The 21132-nt window shown below is 41.5% G+C and overlaps 1 protein-coding gene across 4 annotated transcripts in view; it reads right to left on the bottom strand.

Annotated features, from left to right (window-relative positions):
* Positions 1-3827, bottom strand: part of ACE2 (angiotensin converting enzyme 2) — a 39095-nt gene extending 35268 nt beyond the window's left edge. Inside the window, exons 1-4 of one of the 4 annotated variants that reach the window (XM_082717013.1) lie at positions 3756-3827; positions 3499-3617; positions 2667-3000; positions 1686-1974 (exon numbers count right to left, since the gene is read on the bottom strand). In XM_082717013.1, the coding sequence (XP_082573139.1) occupies positions 1686-1871 (186 nt within the window). In that variant the 5' untranslated portion in view covers positions 1872-1974; positions 2667-3000; positions 3499-3617; positions 3756-3827. The other 3 variants (XM_082717016.1, XM_082717015.1, XM_082717014.1) reach the window with 3 other exon arrangements.
* Between the last annotated feature and the right edge of the window lie 17305 nt (positions 3828-21132).

The following is a 21132-nucleotide window of genomic DNA, read 5'->3' as shown; positions in this document are numbered from 1 at the left end:
CCACGCTCTTTTAACCAAGCAGCAGCAGCCGGCAGCAGCCGTTCCTGACCCCAGGACCGCCCTCGCTGGGCGTCGCTGGTGGTCTCCTGCTTCCTTTTTTGCATTCTAATAATTTCACTATCCTTTCAAGGGTCCATGCTTTCTGCAATTTGGCCACACTTCATGATTTATGCCCTTTCCTCTCTGGCCTTGGCTCTCATCGGCCACTGCAATTCAAAAGTAATAACCTTCGATGATCAGAGAAGCTATCAACAACCATGGCTCTATCTCCTTCCGTAACGTGCCTTCTCAGCAGAGGGCGCTCGGCAGAACTGTTACCTGTCTCTTGGGCAGCTAGAACTCCCTCCCGTGCTTAGAGCAATAGGACTGTGCTGTTCTCCCAGGCTCACAAGCATCGAGCACCACTCTGGGGGCTCTCAGTATGAATTCGGGCTTCACGGCCACACTCCAAGGCAGACAGGAGCGGGATGCTCTTCTACACAGGTGAGCTCCTGAAGGTGCAGAGACATGAACTGACCCGCTGAAGCTCACCCAGCTGTAAAGTGCCTGGGCCAGGATCTGGACCTCAGCAGTCTGACTCCAGAGCCCTCAGGCATGAAGCCGGTACACCTTCCCCAGCACCTACAGGACCATCCGGCTGAGAATGAAAGCCAATACACAGTATACTTTACGCACCTCCGAGAGAGATCAAATAAAAAGCGAGGGAAAAGCAACAATAAAGAGAGGGAGAGAGGTAAGACCAAAAGAGGAGAGAAGAAACAAATGATCTCCTATGACAACACTGGGCTGTCAAAATCTCCAGGATTTCCTTGAGTGTTAGAAAAATGGCAAACCTTCTCTTGGGGAATTTTAAATGAGGTGGTATGTCTCAGGTATGATCTGTCCCGTGAATGGCAGCAATTTAAACATGCAACCTACTCAGCATTTGAAAAAATATCTCAACTACATTTGTGAAGGAACGTACTGCCATACAAGTGATACAAAATCTTTTCTAAAATAATGTTGCTCCATTTCCAGCCCCAATGTGTATGGACACTGCTTTGCGATCAGTGAGAGAAGCAATTCCTAAATCCTCGCACTTGTCAAAGCATCTTGCTTTGTCAGAGCATTCTGAGATTTGTCAAAACTGGCTGGATTATGGTTTTTCTGCAAGGGCTCTGGATGGATTCTGTGACCTTTGGAAGTCCCTTAGAGCTCCGTGACAATGAAGGAAGGAATTCCCAAATCCAGTGTCCAGACCCATGGTTACTTTAATTACTAGCTAGCTTTTTCACTAAGCCTCCAATTGCATTTTCCAGTTAATATATTATTTTAGAGAGTCTTCAGATATTCCTGTTGACATTGTAGGCTTGGGAAAATTATTAACTCAATAACTTATGGCATTTCCGTGAAATGCTTGGAAACCCTGATTATGATGAGAATTATGGTGGTAACTTTATAAAGCACGTTCACTTGTTTCTAAGAATCTGGACTGAGACCAGTGAATTATTTTGTAACAGCTTCCAAATGAGTCCCGGGGTCAATTAAGTTTAGTCATCTGGGACTCCAGAATCAGAATTACTGAGGCAAACATCCAATCTCACAACTCAGAGCATTTCTTGGCTTTCCCTTTTCAGTAGCACAGGCAGTAAGTAATCTAACCTTTAAGAAGCAACAAATACCCCTACATAGCCACGGAAACTCACCATCTTTTGGATATTCTCGTCGGTAATATTGGTGTTATAATTCCAAGAAGCAAGTGAATTTTGATAAGACAGTTCTTCGGCTTCATAGTTAAACTTCTCCAAAAATGTCTTGGCCAGATCCTCAGTGGTGGACTGAGCAGCAGTTAGAGCAGCGAGGCTGAGAAGGAGCCAGGAAGAGCCTAACATCCTTCCCTATGCACCAAGATCCCATCCACTGAACAACTTTCCCTAGAGTAAAACCTCTTCATGAGTTTTTCTCTCTCATCAGCCTTTGAACTTGGGTTGGGCACTGAGCAGGAAAGATGGGAAAAAAAAAAAAAAAAGAAGAAGAAGTAGTAGTAGTAGTAGAAGAAGAAACAGTAAACAATCTGCTGAACCACTATAAATTTCACCCTGGAGAGGACAGATATGTAAACAGATTTTAGAATGATTTTATAAAGTAAATCAAATAAACAAACGTTATTCATTAATCCTAGAGAATTATAGTTCTCCTAGTATTTTATGGCCAGATCAGAACTTGCACATTTGGTTAATATGTTCCTAAAAAAGCTGTTAAAGATACACTAAAGGTGTTATAATTTTACAGGGACCAAAGAAGTCTAGATTTAGGAATCACGGGGGTAGTAGTGGTAGTTACATGTTTTCCAGACAGGACTTCATTGAAAGTCAGTTACCTCTCCCTTTTTTTAAATTTCAAGCTCATATTCCCAGACAGTGTCTCTCTCCTTGGGTAACATTTTCCCTTCGCAAATAAACTGCTTTGCCCTTGTCTTCCCGGAATTCATTTTTTTCTGATAAAGTTTACCTTCCGAGGCTGTTTTTCTTAAAGTATAAGACTACCCTCCACTCCACTCCACAGGTTAACTCACCTGATCTGGCTTGGGAAAGCTTAAGAAGGCTCCCTCTCTACTTCTCGGATGACCATGTTGAACGGTGGTTCTATGGCCGACTTCGCCATGTGCCTCCTTCCCTTTCACTTACCTGTTCTAAACTCAGTTGAGGTCCCAGGGAAACAAAAATGACTCTTCATGGTATGCAATTCAAAGAGTGTCCATGTCACGCTCTGCGCATCCAAAACCATGGGATCATGGCAACACAGAATTCGAGGAGACTTCGGTGATTACCCTGTAGTGTCCCAGGAGCTGGATCGGTGTCCTCGTTCCCAGGGTGCAGGTGTATGAGAGATAAAAGAGAGGAGCCACTTTAAATGGCAGCACTCGGGCCAGCTTGGCGGTGATTATGAAACCTTCACCCAGGGGAAATATTTCTTCACCTAGAAAAACGAGTCTTCCAGGTCCAGGTGCAGTAACCAAGCCTTTAAAAAAAAAAAAGGTTTCACAACTTTCCCTTATTCCACAGTTGTTAAATTAGTGCTATTATAGAGCAGGAAAAAATAATTCTAAGTAACTGTTCAAGGCGCTTTGCATTATAATATCTCATTTAAGCATCGCTGCAAACCTACAGGTAAATTTTTTAAAAAGAGAGAGAGATTTATTTATTTCAGAGAGTGAGAGAGAGCACAAGCAGGAGGCGCAGAGGAAAAGGGAGAGAGAGAATCTCTAGCAGACTCTGTGCTGAGCATGGAGCCCAATGTGGGGCTCAATTTCACGACCCTGAGATCACAACCTGAGCAAAAACCAAGAGTTAGACACTTAACCGACGGCACCACCCAGGTGCTCCTGGAGGAAAATCTTTTTTTTTAATTGCTATTATACAGATTATGAAATCGAGGCTCAGAGAACTTAAATTGCCAAACCTCATTCAGCTAGTCAGTGGTAGAGCCAGGAATGCCATTTGATTCTGGAGTACAGACCTTTCCATGTGGCCAGGAGTCTTAGAGCAATAATGGCAGCAGCAGAGGGACAGGTGCCTTCAGTGAAGATGACAGATTTACTCTTGCTACATCCAGTGTGAATCAAATCTGTGATCTTTCTAAGAAACAAGGTAATTGACAAATTTAGGCAATTACGATAGAGTGTTAACAGAAAGCTGGCGGGGGGGGGGGGAATCAGAGAATTTTCTGAGTTTCAGTAAAGCACAGCACTTCCCACATTTAAGGTAGCTACTCACTTCTCACAGGCATTAGGAGAAAAATCAGTCAAGAGAAAGGGGAGCAGCAGGTGAGGCTGTGAACAAAGAGTTGGAATGTTACTTTAATAAAAGCAGAAACAAAACTCTACTCAGGTCACTTCCTGAATGAAGCTCTTGGGTTTAGGGGAAAAAATGGAAGTAGTCCAATTTTAATTCGCTGAGGAAGAAAATAAGATTAACATGATCAAATTGAAATGGAGAAAGCAGGATGTGAAATCTGAGAGCTAAAAATAGGTGGACAAGGAACCTGAGATAACAGCGAGGCAGGAAAATTCTGGAAGCGAAGAGACTTGGAAAAGTCAGAAACAGAAGAACTGTCACAATAATTCTGTAGAACTAGCTCGCCATGCAAGCAGAGACTGGATTGTTGGAATTTTTGTTCACTCTCCACTGAGCAGAAGCCGCCGTCCTGACAGCTACTCAGAAGTGTTCTGTCCAAGCTCATGCTGAGAATGGAAGGATTCCTAAAGACCCAGGGGATGGGACCCAGAAACACAGTTGGCTCAAAGGAACGGACTGTCTTTGAGAAATAACAGAGACCCAGAAAAAAATTTAGAAAACTGGAGAGGCAGGAAACCTGTTCTGCTTTTCCAAAGGGTTGGAGGGTGAATTTCATAAGTGATACAGGGAAGACTTTGATCTTGACACCCGATAAATCTATAAAATATAATTTTTAGAATATGGTTTGCATCTGGGAAATATATAGCTCTCTGACCCTAGATACATATCTAGAGATTCACTAGGAACAAGTCACATGCTGACTGCCTCACTTCTTTTCTGATAAAAGAATACAATAGTAAAACAAACAAAGATACAGTGTATCTTCCACTTCAGTATGGGATTTAAGAAAATGTAAAGTTATACAAGGATATTTAAATGTCCCTGAAACATCTGCTGGTGGGAAGGCAAACTGGTACAGCCACTCTGGAAAACCCTATGGAAGGTTCTCAATAAGTTAAAAATACAACTACCGTACAATCCAGCAATTGCACTACTAGGTATTTACCGAAAGGATACAAAAATACTGATTCAAAGGGGTACATGCACCCTGATGGTTTATAGCAGCATTATCTGCAATAGCCAAATTATGGAAAGGGCCCAGATGTTCGTCAGCTGATGAATGGATAAAGATGTGGTATATATACAATAGAATCTTACTCAACCACAAAAAAGAATGAAATCTTACCGTTTGCAACACCATGGGTGGAGCTAGAGAATGTTATACTGAGCACCATAAGTCAGTCAGAGAAAGACAGATAGCAAATGATTTCACTCACATGTAGAATTTAAGAAATGAAACAAATGAACATGGGTAAAAAAGAGAGAGAGAAAGAGGCAAACCATAAAACAGACTCTTAACTCTAGAAAACAAACTGAGGGTTGCTGGAGGGGAGGTGGGCAGGGAATGGGCCAAATGGGTGATGGCTATTAAGGTTGGTACTTGTTGGGACGAACACTGGGTGTTGTATGTAATATTAATAATATTATTAATAAGAACCTTGATTTGACAATTCTTTATTGGCTACCTACTGTGTGCTAGCACCTTCTTAGTTATTGGATACACACTAATAAGACAGGAAGAGCTCTTGTGGATATCATCTGATAGGAGGCGGGGTAGAGGAAAGAAACAAACAGCCGATGACGATGACGAGCGATGAGCAGGAAAGGAGGGCGGTGAGGGATGGCGTGGGGATGAAGGGGGGGCCTCTGAGCAAAGACCCGAAGGAAGGGATGAAAGCCAAGTGGATATCTGGGAAAATGGTTCCAGGCAGAGGGAGCAGCGAGTGCAAAGGGGATAGGAAAGTCTGAAGCACATCAGGGGCCTTCGCGTCTGGACCCTAGTGCATAAGGAAAGTGGGAGGGGTGGAGAGGAAAAGGAAGCCGGGGCCACACCAGGAGGGCAGGACAAATGACTGTAGAGCTTTGGCTTTTTTTAGTCTGAGTAATGTGGGGAGAACTTGGAGGGCTTCCAGCAGAGAAGTGATTCACTCTCATTGCTGATTAGAGAGCAGGCACCGAGGGGGGTAAGGGCTTGAGGGGGGCGGGGGGGGGGGCAGGGAGACCAGTCAGATTGCTACCACTGCAGTCCAGACAAGCAGGGTGAATTAAAAAAAAACTTAAGACGAGCTGTAACTCCAGTTTGGCTGCCCACCAAAAGGAAAATTCACCTCCCACTATCTTAGACTTTGTTGACAGAAGTATTAGGTGCAAAATAACTTAACATAACATAACATAACGAGCATGAAGCTCGTGTCAGAGGAACACAAGTGTAGAGAGACACAGGAGAGTATCCAGAGGAAAATAAACACGAGAGTGGATGGTTTAAAATAATGTTATTTGAAGCACAGTTCAGACCTGGAGGTAGAGACAGGGTGGACAGGTCTCCCCCATTATGGGCCTTCCATTTAAAAGAATTCAGGTAGCGTAACAGACTCACTTTGCCCCTTGCTGGCTGTGTGACTTGAAGCAGGTAATAGTACCCCTGCACCTTGTTTCCTGATTTCAAAGCTGATGATAATAATACACCCACCTCATAGCATAGTGTGACTATTATACGAATTAGTACCTGAGAACATAGATCAGAATGCTGGGAACCTAGTAATAAAAGCCACCCAAAATGAGAGGAGCTGGGTAATAATTCGGCCACTCTGAGAAGTAAGAGAAACAAGAGAAGTGTCCATAGTACAGTTTTTGTCTAGAGGAAAACTGTCACATTCTCAGAATGAGTGGGCCCACAGAAGCAAAACGAAAATGTACTGATGTGATTGTACCAGTTGTGCGTTTTTAAACCATTGAACACAGAAATTTTTTTCTAAAATATATTCCATCCTAATTAGGATGTTGCCTGAGCATTTTTTTTTTTTTTTGGATGACTCAGTGTCATCATCTTGAATATTGTTTACTGACGAGGCTATAACGTGACAATGTCTTTAGGGCTTTGCATTAATGGCTCCGAAGAGCTTTACTGCTCTTAACTCTGCTGTCACTGCAGGTTCTGAGTCAGCTGTCACTTCTTGAAGAATCTACTTCTGTAACCCTGCCCACTACAAAGCCCCTCCCCGTTTGAACTGCTGTCTCCTAAAACCTAAATGGAAACCAGATAACTACCGAGTTAGTCAGAAAGCCCCTTCTCCACAGTCTCAGGGCTGAGGGTGTATCTGCACTGAGCGGGAGCAAAGTGCGTAGACTTTGAGATCGTATTTCCCTTACTGCTCTACTTTTCCTATACTTCCAACTGAGTCATCAATGGTGAGGTTGCCAACTAGCTACAGTGAAAACGTCTTCTAGTTCCCTAAGCCGAGAAGAAAACTTTGGTTAACTTCAAAGAGAAAAGGATGTTTCATGAAGTTTCCTGTCTTAAGATAGAGTAAAGTTCTCAACAGAAATAAGGAAGGGCATCTCGAACATAAAAAAGCATAGACAAATTTAAAACTCCACATGGCCAAAAATTATTTGCATTTGGTACAATTGGTTTTGACCACATATTTATCATATGAAGTGGATTTATAAGTACTTTACAGAAAATAAATAACAAGTTGACTTTTTAGCCCAAAGGGAAACCAAAAACTCTTTCCTGTTTACATTTCTAGCTGCCCAGCACTCCCCTTTCCCTACAGATAGAGCAGAGATAATCTCCATTAATGAAAATGACAAATATTTTTAGTGGACAGGTTCAAACTTGTGAGGACAAGCTGTGGATTCCAGGAGGATTGTACTAATTATTACTGGTCTGAATTTATAATTATACAGTGTTTGCCTTCTCACCCAAATTTATTTCTACACCCAGACCATATGAAATAGCAGGCAACACTAGACCCGTTGGTATACATTTACTTCTAGGGCCTTAGAAACAAAACTTGAGCCTTTATCCTGAGTGAAATGGGAATCCATGGTAGAGTTTGAACAGAGCAGTAACATGATCTCCCATTTGAAGAGAGTCATTGGCTGCTGTGTGGAGATGAGAATCCATAGGGGAAAAACCATAGACGGACACCAGTGTGGAGGTCATTCCAAGAATTCATGTGAAATAAGACAGTAGCTTGGTGGTGGCAGCAGAGCTCATTAGAAGGGTAGCTGGATTTTGAAGACATTTGGGAAAGCAGAGCCAACAGGATTTGCTAACGAAATGGGTGTAGGCTGAGAAAGAAAGACACAGTCAAGGATCACTCCAGGGTTTTTGGATTGACCAACTAGGAGAGCAAGAATGGACATCAATCTACATAGGGAAGATTGCAGGTAAAACAGTTTGGAAGGAAGACTAGGAGTCCAGTCAAGTTTGTGATATCTCACAGAAATTCAAGTAATGATGTTGAGAAGGCAGATATACAAATCCGTGGTTTGACAGAGAGGCTGGGGTGAAGATATGACTGGGAGAGCTATCCAGAGATGCTGCTCAAATATGTCTTTTCAGTTAAGACCAAGAGGCAAAGATCTTACTTCAGAATCCCAGTAATAAAGCAGGACTTAGTTCATACCTGAGGAGGAAAATAGGTGGATAAATAGGGGAAAAAGTTACTCAAAACAAGCCCCGCCACCCCCAAAGAGCCATCTGTGGACTGAACAGAGAAATGATAAAAGGGAGTGTCAGTCTTTGGTTTTAAATCTAATTTGTCTGATATAAGGATTGCTACCCCAGCTTTCTTTTGATGTCCATTAACAATGATAAGTGGCTCTCCACCCCCTCACTTTCAATCTGGAGGTGACTTTGGGTCTGAAATAAGTCTCTTGTAGACAGCATCTTGATGAGCCTTTTTTTTTTTTTAAGTCCAGTCTCATGCTCTGTGTCTATTGATTGGAACATTTAGTCCATTTACATTCAGAGTAATTACTGAAATATATAAATTTACTGCCATTGTATTATCTATAAAGTTACTGTTTCTATATATTGTCTCTGTTCCTTTCTAGTCTTTGTTATGTTTGGGCTCTCTCTCCGCTCAAAGGATCCCTCACATGGAATTTAAGAAAAAAACAGAGGATCATAGGGGAAAGGAGAGAAAAATAAAACAAGACAAAATGAAAAAGGGAGACAAACCATAAGAGACTCTTAACTCTAGGGAACAAATTGAGGGTTTCTGGAGGGGTGGGGGGGGTGGGGTAATTGGGGGATGGGCATGAAGGAAGGCACGTGATATAATGAGCACGGGGTGTCACATGCAACTGAGGAATCTACCTCTGAAACTAATAATACACTATATGTTAATAAACTGAATTTCTTTTTCTTTTTTTTTTTTTTTTTTAGAAAAGGGAGTTTCAAAAACTTGGCCAGAACATCACATTTCTCCACTGGTTTAGAAATGTAGACACACCTCAGGAGCACGAGGTAGCGAGGTGAAGCAAGGTACAGGTTCAGAGAAGGCAGCTGACATCAGAGATACACAAAGTCAAGTAGCGTACACCCAGCCAGGTCAAGCCTGAAACATTGACGGACATTCAAAGTACAGAAGACTCCTTTTGGAGCCAGTTCCTGCCTCTCAGCTAGAGTCTGAGGGTAACTGAAGACGCTTACACTTCACTTAATAGTTTCTAACTGTCTCTAAATATCTTAGAATAACATTTCATCCCCTTTGGGCTCTACCTCAGTCTCCAGATTGAGTATGAAAGCTGCGTTTTCTAATCCAACAAGCAATGTCCAATAGTCGTCGTCTTGTTGAGGACTATCAGGCTCATTTTGGAGATAACGCTCTGCTCCCTCCACATCTTCTAAGGGATTTGTTTGGTCTGGGCCATTAGTAGGGATAGTTATGGACTCCATCCCTAGGAGACTAGGAAAATCGGCTTAGACTAATCAAGATTTGCATCCGATTCATGTTGGAGAATGGTAGACATCCAGCTAAGGTTGGCTCTGCCTTTAGGAAGTGGGAGGGAATGTCTTTCATACAGGTAACAGACATAGTGCTTCTTCCACCCACAGCAGAAGGAGCTATTTGTGGGGACATTTTCCATAGAGATTTCATTCCAGCCATGAGTTTGGGTTCTTAATGAATTTTAGGAACAGAAGACAGAACTTGCAAAACCTTCCTGAACAATGCCTTGATCTAGATGGAGTTTCCATCTCAGTAATTAATCAATGCTGTTGCCCCTCCCCACTGACTACATATGACATAACCAGGTGAGACTGGACAAGAGGAGGAGAAAGTCCTGATAGGAGAGGAAAGATATCTATCCAAACCACTACCCCAATTTTTGCAAGGATATAGGACCTCCCCCCAACAGTGTTAACAACTGTTGGCTCAGTAAGTGAGAGGAATAAAAGAATGAAAAGCACATAGAACATACAATTTCTGGCTCATACATCTTGTATTTTGGGGAAATTTACTTGGACAAAGATGATGCGAATAAACTCTGATTTGTAAAATTATAAAACTTTTCATGATTTCAGGGAAACAGGACAGAGTGGCCCCAAGGAGTCATTGGTTAGGTGTTCTGCAGGACCTGAGCCTCTGAATCATAGAGACTAACACTACTAATTAACAATAATGATATCTAATCTAACCTTTGCTGAATGCTTATTGTGTGCCACCCAGAGTTTAACTGCTTTACACACATGCTCCCTCATTTAATCCTCACAACGTGCCAAGAGGTAAGCAATTGCATCATCCTCGTTTCCTAGATGAGTAAACTGAGGCACAGAATTAAGATCACAAAGTTCAAAAGCAATCAAACAGGGATTTGAGCTTCAGCAGTCTGGCTTCAAGATCGGACTCTTTGGGGTCAGAAAGCGCGTTTTGTTTTGTTTTGTTTTGTTGTTGTTGTTTTTTTTTTTTTAGAAAGCACATTTTGAAAGAATTCTTAACACAGGCATGGAAAAGAGAGACCGTCAAGGTACGAAGAAGCATAAAAGGTGTGGCTGGACAGCTCAAAAAATGGCCCCAGGATGTCATCAAACTCGCATCCGTCACGAACACAGTTTCTCTCCTTTTCTCTCTCTCCTTATCTTCATGATTTTCACTGAGGGGAGACCATGGGTACTCTGCCCTATCTTGTTAAAAAGCGAGGTTTTTCTCAGTAGGGTGAGTATCTTCAGGAAAAGAGAATAATAATTAGAGATCATAGATTCAGAGATGACAACTTCGGATGGCATGGCGATAATTTTGTGCTCTTCAAAGCCAATCTTTGCCAGTGATATAAAGCAGTGGGTCTCAGCCAGGGCGATTCTGCCTCCCAGGACACAAGTGGCAATGTCTGAAGATATGTTGGGTGGCCGCTAAACATTGAACTCCTCACAAATAAGAACTGTTTGGCCCCAAATGTCAAGTGCTGAGGTTTAGGGACCCTGATCTAGAGAATACTACGAACATGATGTTCTCAAGGACTAACGGTGTATGCGTGATTGCGCCTCCCCAAATCTCAATGAGAGCCAAGCAGAATGAACAGTAAGTAGCAAAGCTCCAAGGCATTCAGGCACCAAGTGTCTGATCCTGTTTACGTGTATGTATGCACAGTGTGTATGCGCTGGTCTCAGCAGCAACTATGAGAAAGCGAGAAAAAATGAAGTGTAAAATACCAATCCGGTCAATTAGCTCTGTTTTGAATATCACAGGGGAGAGAACTGATACAAAATATTTTCTGTGTGTGCAAGGCACCAATGCCTATCAGCTTGCTGACGCTTGCTGTGGGATTTGGCAAAGGTTCAGAGGAAACGGCAAGACTCCATACCATAATTAGGATTCTTTTTTGTTTTGTTTTTTGTGTTTTTTTAAGATTTTATTTATTTATTTGACAGACAGAGAGTTCAGAGGTAGAGAGGCAGGCAGAGAGAAAGAAGAGGAAGCAGGATCCCTGCTGAGCAGAGAGCCCGATGCGGGGGCTTGATCCCAGGACTCTGGGATCACGACCTGAACTGAAGGCAGAGGCTTTAACCAACTGAGCCACCCCGGCATCCCTCATAATTAGGATTCTTTTTTTGTTTATGTCTGGTATTTTTTATTTTATTTTCAGCATAACAGTATTCATTATTTTTGCACCACACCCAGTGCTCCATGCAATCCGTGCCCTCTCTAATACCCACCACCTGTTCCCCCAACCTCCCACCCCCCGCCCCTTCAAACCCCTCAGATTGTTTTTCAGAGTCCATAGTCTCTCATGGTTCCCCTCCCCTTCCAATTTCCCCCAACTCCCTTCTCCTCTCTAACTCCCCTTGTCCCCCCTCGTCCATGCTATTTGTTATGCTCCACAAATAAGTGAAACCATATGATAATTGACTCTCTCTGCTTGACTTATTTCACTCAGCATAATCTCTTCCAGTCCCGCCCATGTTGCTACAAAAGTTGGGTGTTCATCCTTTCTGATAGAGGCATAATACTCTGTAGTATATATGGACCATATCTTCCTTATCCATTCATCTGTTGAAGGGCATCTTGGTAATTAGGATTCTTAAAAACAGATGAAAAGGGGGCACCTGGGTGGCTCAGTGGGTTAAGCCACTGCCTTTGGTTCAGGTCATGATCTCAGGGTCCTGGGATCGAGCCCCACATCAGGCTCTCTGCTCAGCAGGCAGCCTGCTTCCTCCTCTCTCTCTGCCTACTTGTGATCTGTCTGTCAAATAAACAAATAAAATCTTGAAAAAAAAAACACCACCTATTAAAAAAAAAGATGAAAAGGATGTAGTACTTCTGCCTCAAAATTTGTTGACGTCAACACATAGGACATATTGTCTAGATAACTCCTTCTCTACCAAGAAAAGAACAGGACAAAATGGGCTGAAAGAACACGTCAAAAGCTCATGTTTAGTCCTAAGGGAGAATCGCTTGACAGTTGTAAACAGTGATACAGACTACTGAAGGGTGTTGTGTAATCTGTATCTGTGGAGGGTTTCGTGGGCTGAGGGTTTAAACATGGCCTTGACTGAGTAGGAGGACGTGGATGACCAGAGCTCCAGTCAAATGCCGCTCTGGGAAAAAGAAAAAAAGAATGCGAAGGAATAAAGAATGCCTACAGGACTTAGAGAACATCACTGGAGTCCCAGAAGGAGAAGAGAGGGAGAAAGCTTATTTAAAGAAGTAATGGCTGAGAGAGAGATTTAGATATCCAAGTTCCTGAAGCTAACAGGTCACTCCAATATTTTAGTCTAAAATGATCTTCTCCAAGACACATTATAATAAAATGGTCTAAAATCATAGACAAAGGGGAGTTCTTAAAATAGCAAGAGAAAAAAAAAAAGCCTCTCATACAACGGAGTCCCCATAAGGCTAAAAGTGTATTTCTCACCAGAAAGCTTTGCAGGTCAGGAGAGAATGAGATGGCGTATTTGAAGTGCTGAGAGAAAATTGGTTTACTCAGCGAAGCTGTCCTTCAGAAATGAAGGTGACATACAGACTTTCCCTAAGAAACAAAATCTGAGGGAGCTCAAGGCCACTAGACCTGCCTTATAGATAATGTTGAGAGGAGTTCTTCAAGCCAAAACTTAAGGACTCTGATTAGTCACATGAAAATATACAGCATACTGATAAAAGCAAATATATAGTTAGACACAGAATACTCTAATACTGCCACATCAGGTGGGGTGTTAGCCACTTTACTATAAAGGTTAAAGGGGAAAAATATTAAAAATAGCTATGGGGGGGACGCCTGAGTGGCTCAGTTGGTTAAGCATCTGCCTTCGGCTCAGGTCATGATCCCAGTGTCCTGGGATCGAGCCCCAGGTCTAGTTGGGCTCTCTCCTTAGCAGGGAGCCTGCTTCTCCCTCTGCCTCTCCTTCCCTCCTCTCATGCTCTGTGTGTCAAATAAATAAATAAAATCTTAAAGAAATAAAAATAAAAATAGCTATAGCTACAATAATTTGCTAATGGATACCTAATACAACAAGATGTAAATTCAGACATCAAAAACATAAAAAGGGGAGAGTAAAAGGATAAAGGTTTTTTTTTTTTAGAAGATTTTATTTATTTACTTACTTGACAGAGAGAGACACAGCAAGAGAGAGAATGCGAGCACTGGGAGTGAGAGAGAGAGAAGCAGGCTCCCTGCTGAGCAGGGAGCCCCGATGCAGGGCCGGATCCCAGGACCCCCAGATGATGACCTGAGCCAAAGGCAGATGCTTAATGACTGACGCCCCAGTGATAGAGTTTTTATACGCAATTGAAGTTAAGTTGTTATCAGCCTATAAGATGTTTTATGTAATCCTCACAGTAACCAAAAAGCAAATACTTAACAGCAGATTCACAAAAGATAAAGAGAAGGGAATGAAAGCATATCACTGTGAAAAATGATCAGTTCTTAGAGAAAGAAAGCAAGAGAGAAAAAAAGGAAAAGGGGACTATGAAATAGCCAGAAAACAAGTAACAGGACGGCATTAGAGAGTCCCCACCTCCTGATAATTACTCCAAATGTCAATAGGTTGAATTCTCTAATGAAAAGATGTATAGTGGCTAAAAACCAAGACCCAACTATCTGCTGCCTACAAGACACTCACCTCAGCTTTAAGGACAAACATAGATTTAAAGTGAAGGGATGGAAAAGATAATTCATGCAAGTGAAAACCAAGAGAGCTGGAGTAGCTATAGTTATATGAGACAACACAGATTTTAAATCAGGAGTGGTAAAAAGAGGGGCACCTGGGTGGCTCAGTCGGTTAAGCATCTGCCTTCAGCCTCAGGTCATGGTCCCAGGGTCCTGGAATGGAACCCCACATCGGGCTCCTTATCCAGCGGGAGCCTGCTTCTCCCTCTGCCTGCTACTCCCCCTGCTTGTGCTCTCTCACTGTCAAATAAATGAATAAAATCTTTTTTTAAGTGGTAAAATGAGATAAAGAAGGTGGTTATATAATGCGGAACAGACCAATTCATCAAGAAGATACAACAACTGTAAAGCAAATACAGATCTGAAGGGAGAAACAGGCAACACTATAATAAAGTAAGGGGTTTTGATACTCCCCAGTTTTGACAATGGATAGATCATCTGGACAGAAAATCAACAAGGAAGCATTGGACTTGAACCATACTTTAGGTCAAATGGACCTAATAGACATACACAGAACATTCCATCCAAGAAAAGCAGAAAACAGATTCTTCTCAAGTGCACATGGAACATTCCCCATGACAGATGATACAATAGGTCACAAAATTAGCCTTTGCAAATTTTAGAAGATTGAAATTATACCAACTATCTTTTCCAACCACAATGGTATGAAACTAGAAATCAATAACAGGAGGAAAACTGGGAAATTCACAAATATGTGGAAATTAAACAATATACTTGCAGGGGTGCCTGGGTGGCTCAGTCAGTTAAGTGTCTGCCTTCAGCTTGGGTCATGATCCTGGGGTCCTGGGATCAAGCCCCATGTCTTCGGGCTCCCTGCTCAGTGGGGAGCCTGCTTCTCCTGTCCCTGTGCCACTCCCTGCTTGTGGTTCTCTCTCTCATGCTCACTCTATCTTTCAAATACATAAATAAAATCTTAAAAAAAAAACCAATACACTGCTAAAGAACAAACAAGTCAAAAGAGAGATCAAAAAAATATCTTGAAACAAATGAAAATGGAAACATAACATACCAATATCTTTTTAAAGACATTTTTCCAGGGCACCTGGGTGGCTCAGTGGGTTAAAGCCTCTGCCTTCGGCTCAGGTCACGATCCCAGGGTCCTGGGATCGAGCCCCGCATCGGGCTCTCTGCTCAGCTGGGAGCCTGCTTCCTCCTCTCTCTCTGCCTGCTTCTCTGCCTACTTGTGATCTCTGTCTGTTAAAATAAATTTAAAAAAAAAAAAGACATTTTTCCAAAGAAGACACACAAACAGCCAATAGGTACAATAGGTAGAAGGTGGTCCACATCACTCCTCATCAGAGAAATACAAATTATCACCTCCCACCTGTTAGAATGGCTGTGATGAAAAAAAAAAAAAAAAAGGCCAGCGATAACACGTGTTGGTGAGGATGTAGAGAAAAGAAAACTTCACTGTTGGCGGAAATGTAAATTGGTGCAGTCCCCCTGAAAATCAGTATGAAGTTTCCTCCAAAAATTAGAAAATATAACTATCATATGATCCAGCAATGCCATTTCTGGGTACATATTCAAAGAAAATGAGAACAGGATCTCAAAGAGATACCAGCACCCCTGCGTTCATGGCAACATTATTCACAATAGCCAGGATACTGAAACAACCTAAGTGTTTGTCCCCGGATAAACGGATAGGAAAAGATGTGGTATAAGTTCTGGGAATGTAATGTGCAGTATGGTGACTATAGTTAACAAAACTGTATTATATATTTGGAAAGTTGCTAAGAGTAGATTTTATCAATTCTTACCACAAAAAGAAAACCTGTAACTATGTGAAGTGATGGGCATGGTAAGTAACCTTAGCATGGTAATCATTTTTGCAATATATGCATATTCCAAATTATTACATTGTATACCTTAAATTTACACAAAGTTATATGTCAATTATATCACCATAAAGTTGGAAAACAAACAAAACCAAATGCTGCTCTAGGAATGAGCCCCAACCATAGCCCAACTGAGGCCTCCTTCCGCACCCCCGCTCCAACCACCCCAACTCCCACTCACTGTGTAAGGACCGGGGTTTAATAGGCGTCGTAGTCCCTCTTCCATTACCTCTCGAACAGCCTGATCCAATGGGCTCTCTGCTTGGCGGGGAGCATGCTTCTCTCTCTCCTGCTCCCCCTACCTGTGATCTCTCTCTCTTTCTCTCTGTCAAATCAATAAATAAAATCTTAAAAAAATAGAATGTAATAAAATTTCCAGTTTTGAAAAGCATCTAATCTGTGTAAGGTTTGGATTTCTCTTTATGCCACTGCACATGGTACTGTATTTGGCTTGGACAAAGAATAATCCTGGCAACAACACAGCATGTTATTCAGTAATGGGGTTTCAGGCACCCCCATCCCAATTCTTGTCCTCCATTGAATACACAACTTGGTACTTCCAAGTTATTCCCGGAAGAGGAGCTGATGACAGAGTACATTTTAAATAAATAAAAAGTAGAACAACATAATTAAAATAGGGAAACAAAAAGTATCAGTTGCTATAAAGCCTCCAACAACATATGAACATTTAAAAATGTTATATGGCTTTGGGCAATATATTCAAATTCATTTAGCCTCCATGTCTTCTTTTGTTAGGTAGGATTACTAATACTTGCTATTGGGTGAATAAGGAAAAGCGCTAAAAATTAGTTAACAAAATGAATCCTGTGAATAAAACATTTATATTCTTTTTAAAAAGTGATATTGAAAAACCTCAATTTGTGTTCGCTAAGAAAAGAAAGATTTACTTAGGGAAAATATTTCACTGCGTGGATATTCATTTCCACACTGACCAAATCTTAGAAGTAAGATAACCCAGCTATCTGGAAGACACACAGATCTGGCAGGGAGGTGGTGAAAGGGAATACATAGATATGTGAGGCATCTATTGGGATTCTCAACACAAAGAGAGAACGAACTATGAAACTGAGAAAAACTGCCAAGGACACTGGTTTCTAGCCCCTACAACACCCTTGATTACCCCAAAGGGCTCCAGTATTATCTTTGCTGAGGTTTCATCAATAGCATTTTATTTGCCAATGTACTGGAAAGGGGTATGTCAAAGCACTAGAGTTGAAACTAACCCGAGAGGATTTCTGCAATCACTGTACTACTGAAATGAACCTTGGTATTCCCCTTTATAGCTAAGCAGATGATAATCTAGCAAGTAAATACTATAATATAACATGAGCCTCAATCAGCCTTGGAATGATGGCAGATTCTAACATTGACAAACCTCTGTCACTTTTGAGCAAGTAGATTGTAGTTTTTACGTTCATTGATTTAAATTCTCTTTAGTTCTTCAAAAAGCATGTTAGATTACCTGGAATTGTGCTACAGAAAACCTAAAAAGCTTATCATGTGAATGAATTGTTCCACTGCTGGCCTGTGGCCCTGTTCTCCCAGGGACCTTTGAGTCCTTGCTTTTAACAGCGCCACGTAATGAAAAAATTGGATGAGTGACTCATAGCCATATACCTGGCAGACAGATCACAGGCACCAGTCCTCGATGTGAAAGAGTCGAAGTATCATTAGAATTTGACCAGATGCACAAAGTTCTACCATATTGACTAGTTAATTCAACAAAACAGCTTGTTCATCCGGTGAGATAGAATTTTTTTTTTTTTTTTTACTGAATTGATTGGGAAGACATTTGATTCAATAAATGTCAACTAGTTCAATGACAGTCATAGACTAAAAGAATAAAAAAGAAATAATCATTTAAAAATGGGACCGGGGCGGGGGGTGGGGCGCCTGGGTGGCTCAGTGGGTTAAGCCTCTGCCTTCGGCTCAGGCCATGATCCCAGAATCCTGGGATGGAGCCCTGCATTGGGCTCTCTGCTCAGCAGGGAGCCTGCTTCCTCCTGACTCTCTGCCTGCCTCTCTGCCTACTTGTGATCTCTCTCTCTCTCTCTGTCAAATAAATAAATAAAATCTTTAAAAAAAAAGATAGTCAATATATACTTTGTAGGTTATATGTATTATATACTACCTCCTTACAATAAACTGAACTAGAAAATGAAAATGTTACTAAGAAAATCGTAAGGGAAAATACATAAATAGTACTATACTGTAAAAAATCCACATATAAATGCAATGGACAATTCATCTATATTCCTACCAGCTGTCTCCCTACCGAATCTATGTGCGGTTGTGTCTTTCCAGATAGGTAGGTTATCTATTTCTGAGATTCAGCCATTGTAGATATAAATATATATTTATATAGTAAAATATTTCCCTTAAGCAAACCCTGTTATTCCTCTTTATGGCTTCAAGTTGAGTAGTCTCAATATCAATTTTAAGAAATAAAAAATTGCACTCACAGAGCACATATTCTTTATTAATTTTGCTATTCTTATTATTTATTAATTCTGTTCTATCAATAACCTTTTGGGAAGAGAGGGCAAGTATTAGTTCCTTTTTAAAACTACTCTCTTTAGGGCGCCTGGGTGGCTCAGTGGGTTAAAACTTCTGCCTTCAACTCAGGTCATGATCCCAGGGTCCTGGAATTGAGCCCCACATCGGGCTCTTTGCTCAGCAGGGAGCCTGCTTCCCCCTCTCTCTCTGCCTGCCTCTCTGCCTACTTGTGATCTCTGTCAAATAAATAAATAAAAATTTTTAAAAATTACTGTCTTTACACTAAATGGAGACAACTTATTTCATGGGATTTCCTTCTCACCACTTTTATGAATCCCTGCATACCGGGGACCACACAATTAGTTAATGGTGGTGTGAGGATTGGAATCTAGACCGCACTGGTAATATAGTGCCTATACCATGTATTAATCTACTCCCATTGAGATCTGGGGCAGCATCTCATCACCAAACACTTGAATATTGCTGCATTCAATATTCTTAAATACAATAAATAAAGATCATGAAGAGCATTGTATCTGTTCAGCTCAGAGTTGCTGCCAAATGGTTTTCAGAGGGTTTTGGATTTGGGAGTTAGAATGGTCAAAGAGAGAGGAGGAGCAGGAAAACAAGACCCATATCACAGAAAAGTCAAGAACAAAGACTGTGTCAAAGAGGAGGGCAGGGTGCCCTATATTGTAAAATGATTCCAAGAAATTCAGGAGGGTGAGGACAAGGAAGCTGTGACTTTAACAACCAGAAATTCACTAGTGACTTTGAGGAAGCAGTTTTCTCCAGACTGCAGATGCCACACTGCAAAGAGTTAGGAAGCAAGTGGATGGTGGTGATGCCAAGATGGTGAATATAGACCTAATTTTTTAAAAAGATTTTATTTATTTATTTATTTATTTGACAGACAGAGATCACAAGCAGGCAGACAGGCGGCCAGAGAGAGAGAAGAGGAAGCAGGCTCCCCACTGAGCAGAAGCCTTAACCTCCTGAGCCACCCCAGTGCCCCTATAGACCTAATTTTGAATGAGCCAGGATCAATATCCTTTAAAGGTCTCCAGAGTATCTTTGAATTCCTTGTACTAGACTAGTTCCATGTGCTTTCTTATTCTTCCATTAAAACCTGTTTTTCGAGGCACCTGGGTGGCTCAGCAGGTTAAAGCCTCTGCCTTTGGCTCAGGTCATGATCCCGGGGTCCTGAAATCAAGCCCCACATCGGGCTCTCTGCTCAGTGGGGAGCCTGCTTCCCCTTCTCTCTCTGCCTGCCTCTCTGCCTACTTGTGATCTCTGTCAAATAAATAAAATCTTTAAAACCTGTTTTTCTTCAAGCACTAACAAAATATGGTCAAAGCTAGTTCTTATTAAATCTTCTGTTTTCATTAAATTACTGGCATTATAAGTTTGTCTTCTAATATTTTATATCATAAATGTGTACTACTTAAGCTATATTATGGATTAGTATGTTCCTATGAGAGCTGTCTTACCACACATGACACATACTTACATGGGGATCATCTTTCCTAAACTCCAAGGAACTGGCTAGCAAACTAATAGCTTGAGCCATAGGAAAACTGCCATTTTTGTAAATCAAAAATGATTGCATAGAAGAAATTTTATCTGATTCAACCTTCTAAGTTTTCAAATGCAACTATCATAGAAACTGAACGTTGCCACAATAATTCATTGTTCACTAATTATGATGGGCTATGAATTAAGGGTTTAGGACAACAAATGGGTATCCAGGGAGTGGCTAAGACATTAGTCTTAGGGGTGCCTGGGTGGCTCAGTGGGTTAAGCCTCTGCCTTTGGCTCAGGTCATGGTCTCATGGCTCAGGTCATGGTCTCAGGGTCCTGGAATTGAGCCCCGCATCGGGCTCTCTGCTCAGCAGGGAGACTGCTTCCCCCTCTCTCTCTCTGCCTGCCTCTCTGCCTACTTGTGATCTCTCTCTCCCTGTCAAATAAACAAATAAAATCTTTTTTAAAAGGAAAATTAGCCTTAATTGAACTTTTGCTAAATTTTGCATATAAGGGACACTTGTTCACTGTACCAAGACACCTACCTGACAGTGGCACTTCTAGCTTGCCTGTCCATGGTGGGTAGTATTCCCCTTTGTTCTATGCCATGCCCAGGAGCTCATGATCCACCTTTTCCAATGGTCTTCGTTATGACCTAGCCCTGTTGTTCTGGGACCTCCTTTCATATTGGGTCAAAAGACATCCAACACTTGGGAGAAAAAAAAAAAAACTAGGATCACTCTCTGGGTCTGAATAAATGTTTCCCTTCATCCGATACCCCACACCCATATTATTATTATATAATCACTAATTTTTAAAAAAAAAATGTAAGTGACATCAAAGAGTAACTCTGGAAAAATTGTATCTAGGGACACAGTTTTCATTTTGTTACTGGCAAAATTCTCCCCTACTGCCCAGTACACTGGCACCAACCATTTATAGCCTGCTATTGCCCCCACTGTGCTATAATAAAAAAGAAACTAATGTTATGCTATGATGGT

The sequence above is a fragment of the Mustela nivalis genome (genome assembly GCF_964662115.1).
Source record: "Mustela nivalis genome assembly, chromosome: X".
Taxonomy (NCBI): domain Eukaryota; kingdom Metazoa; phylum Chordata; class Mammalia; order Carnivora; family Mustelidae; genus Mustela; species Mustela nivalis.
This window is presented reverse-complemented; position numbering and strand designations above follow the sequence as displayed.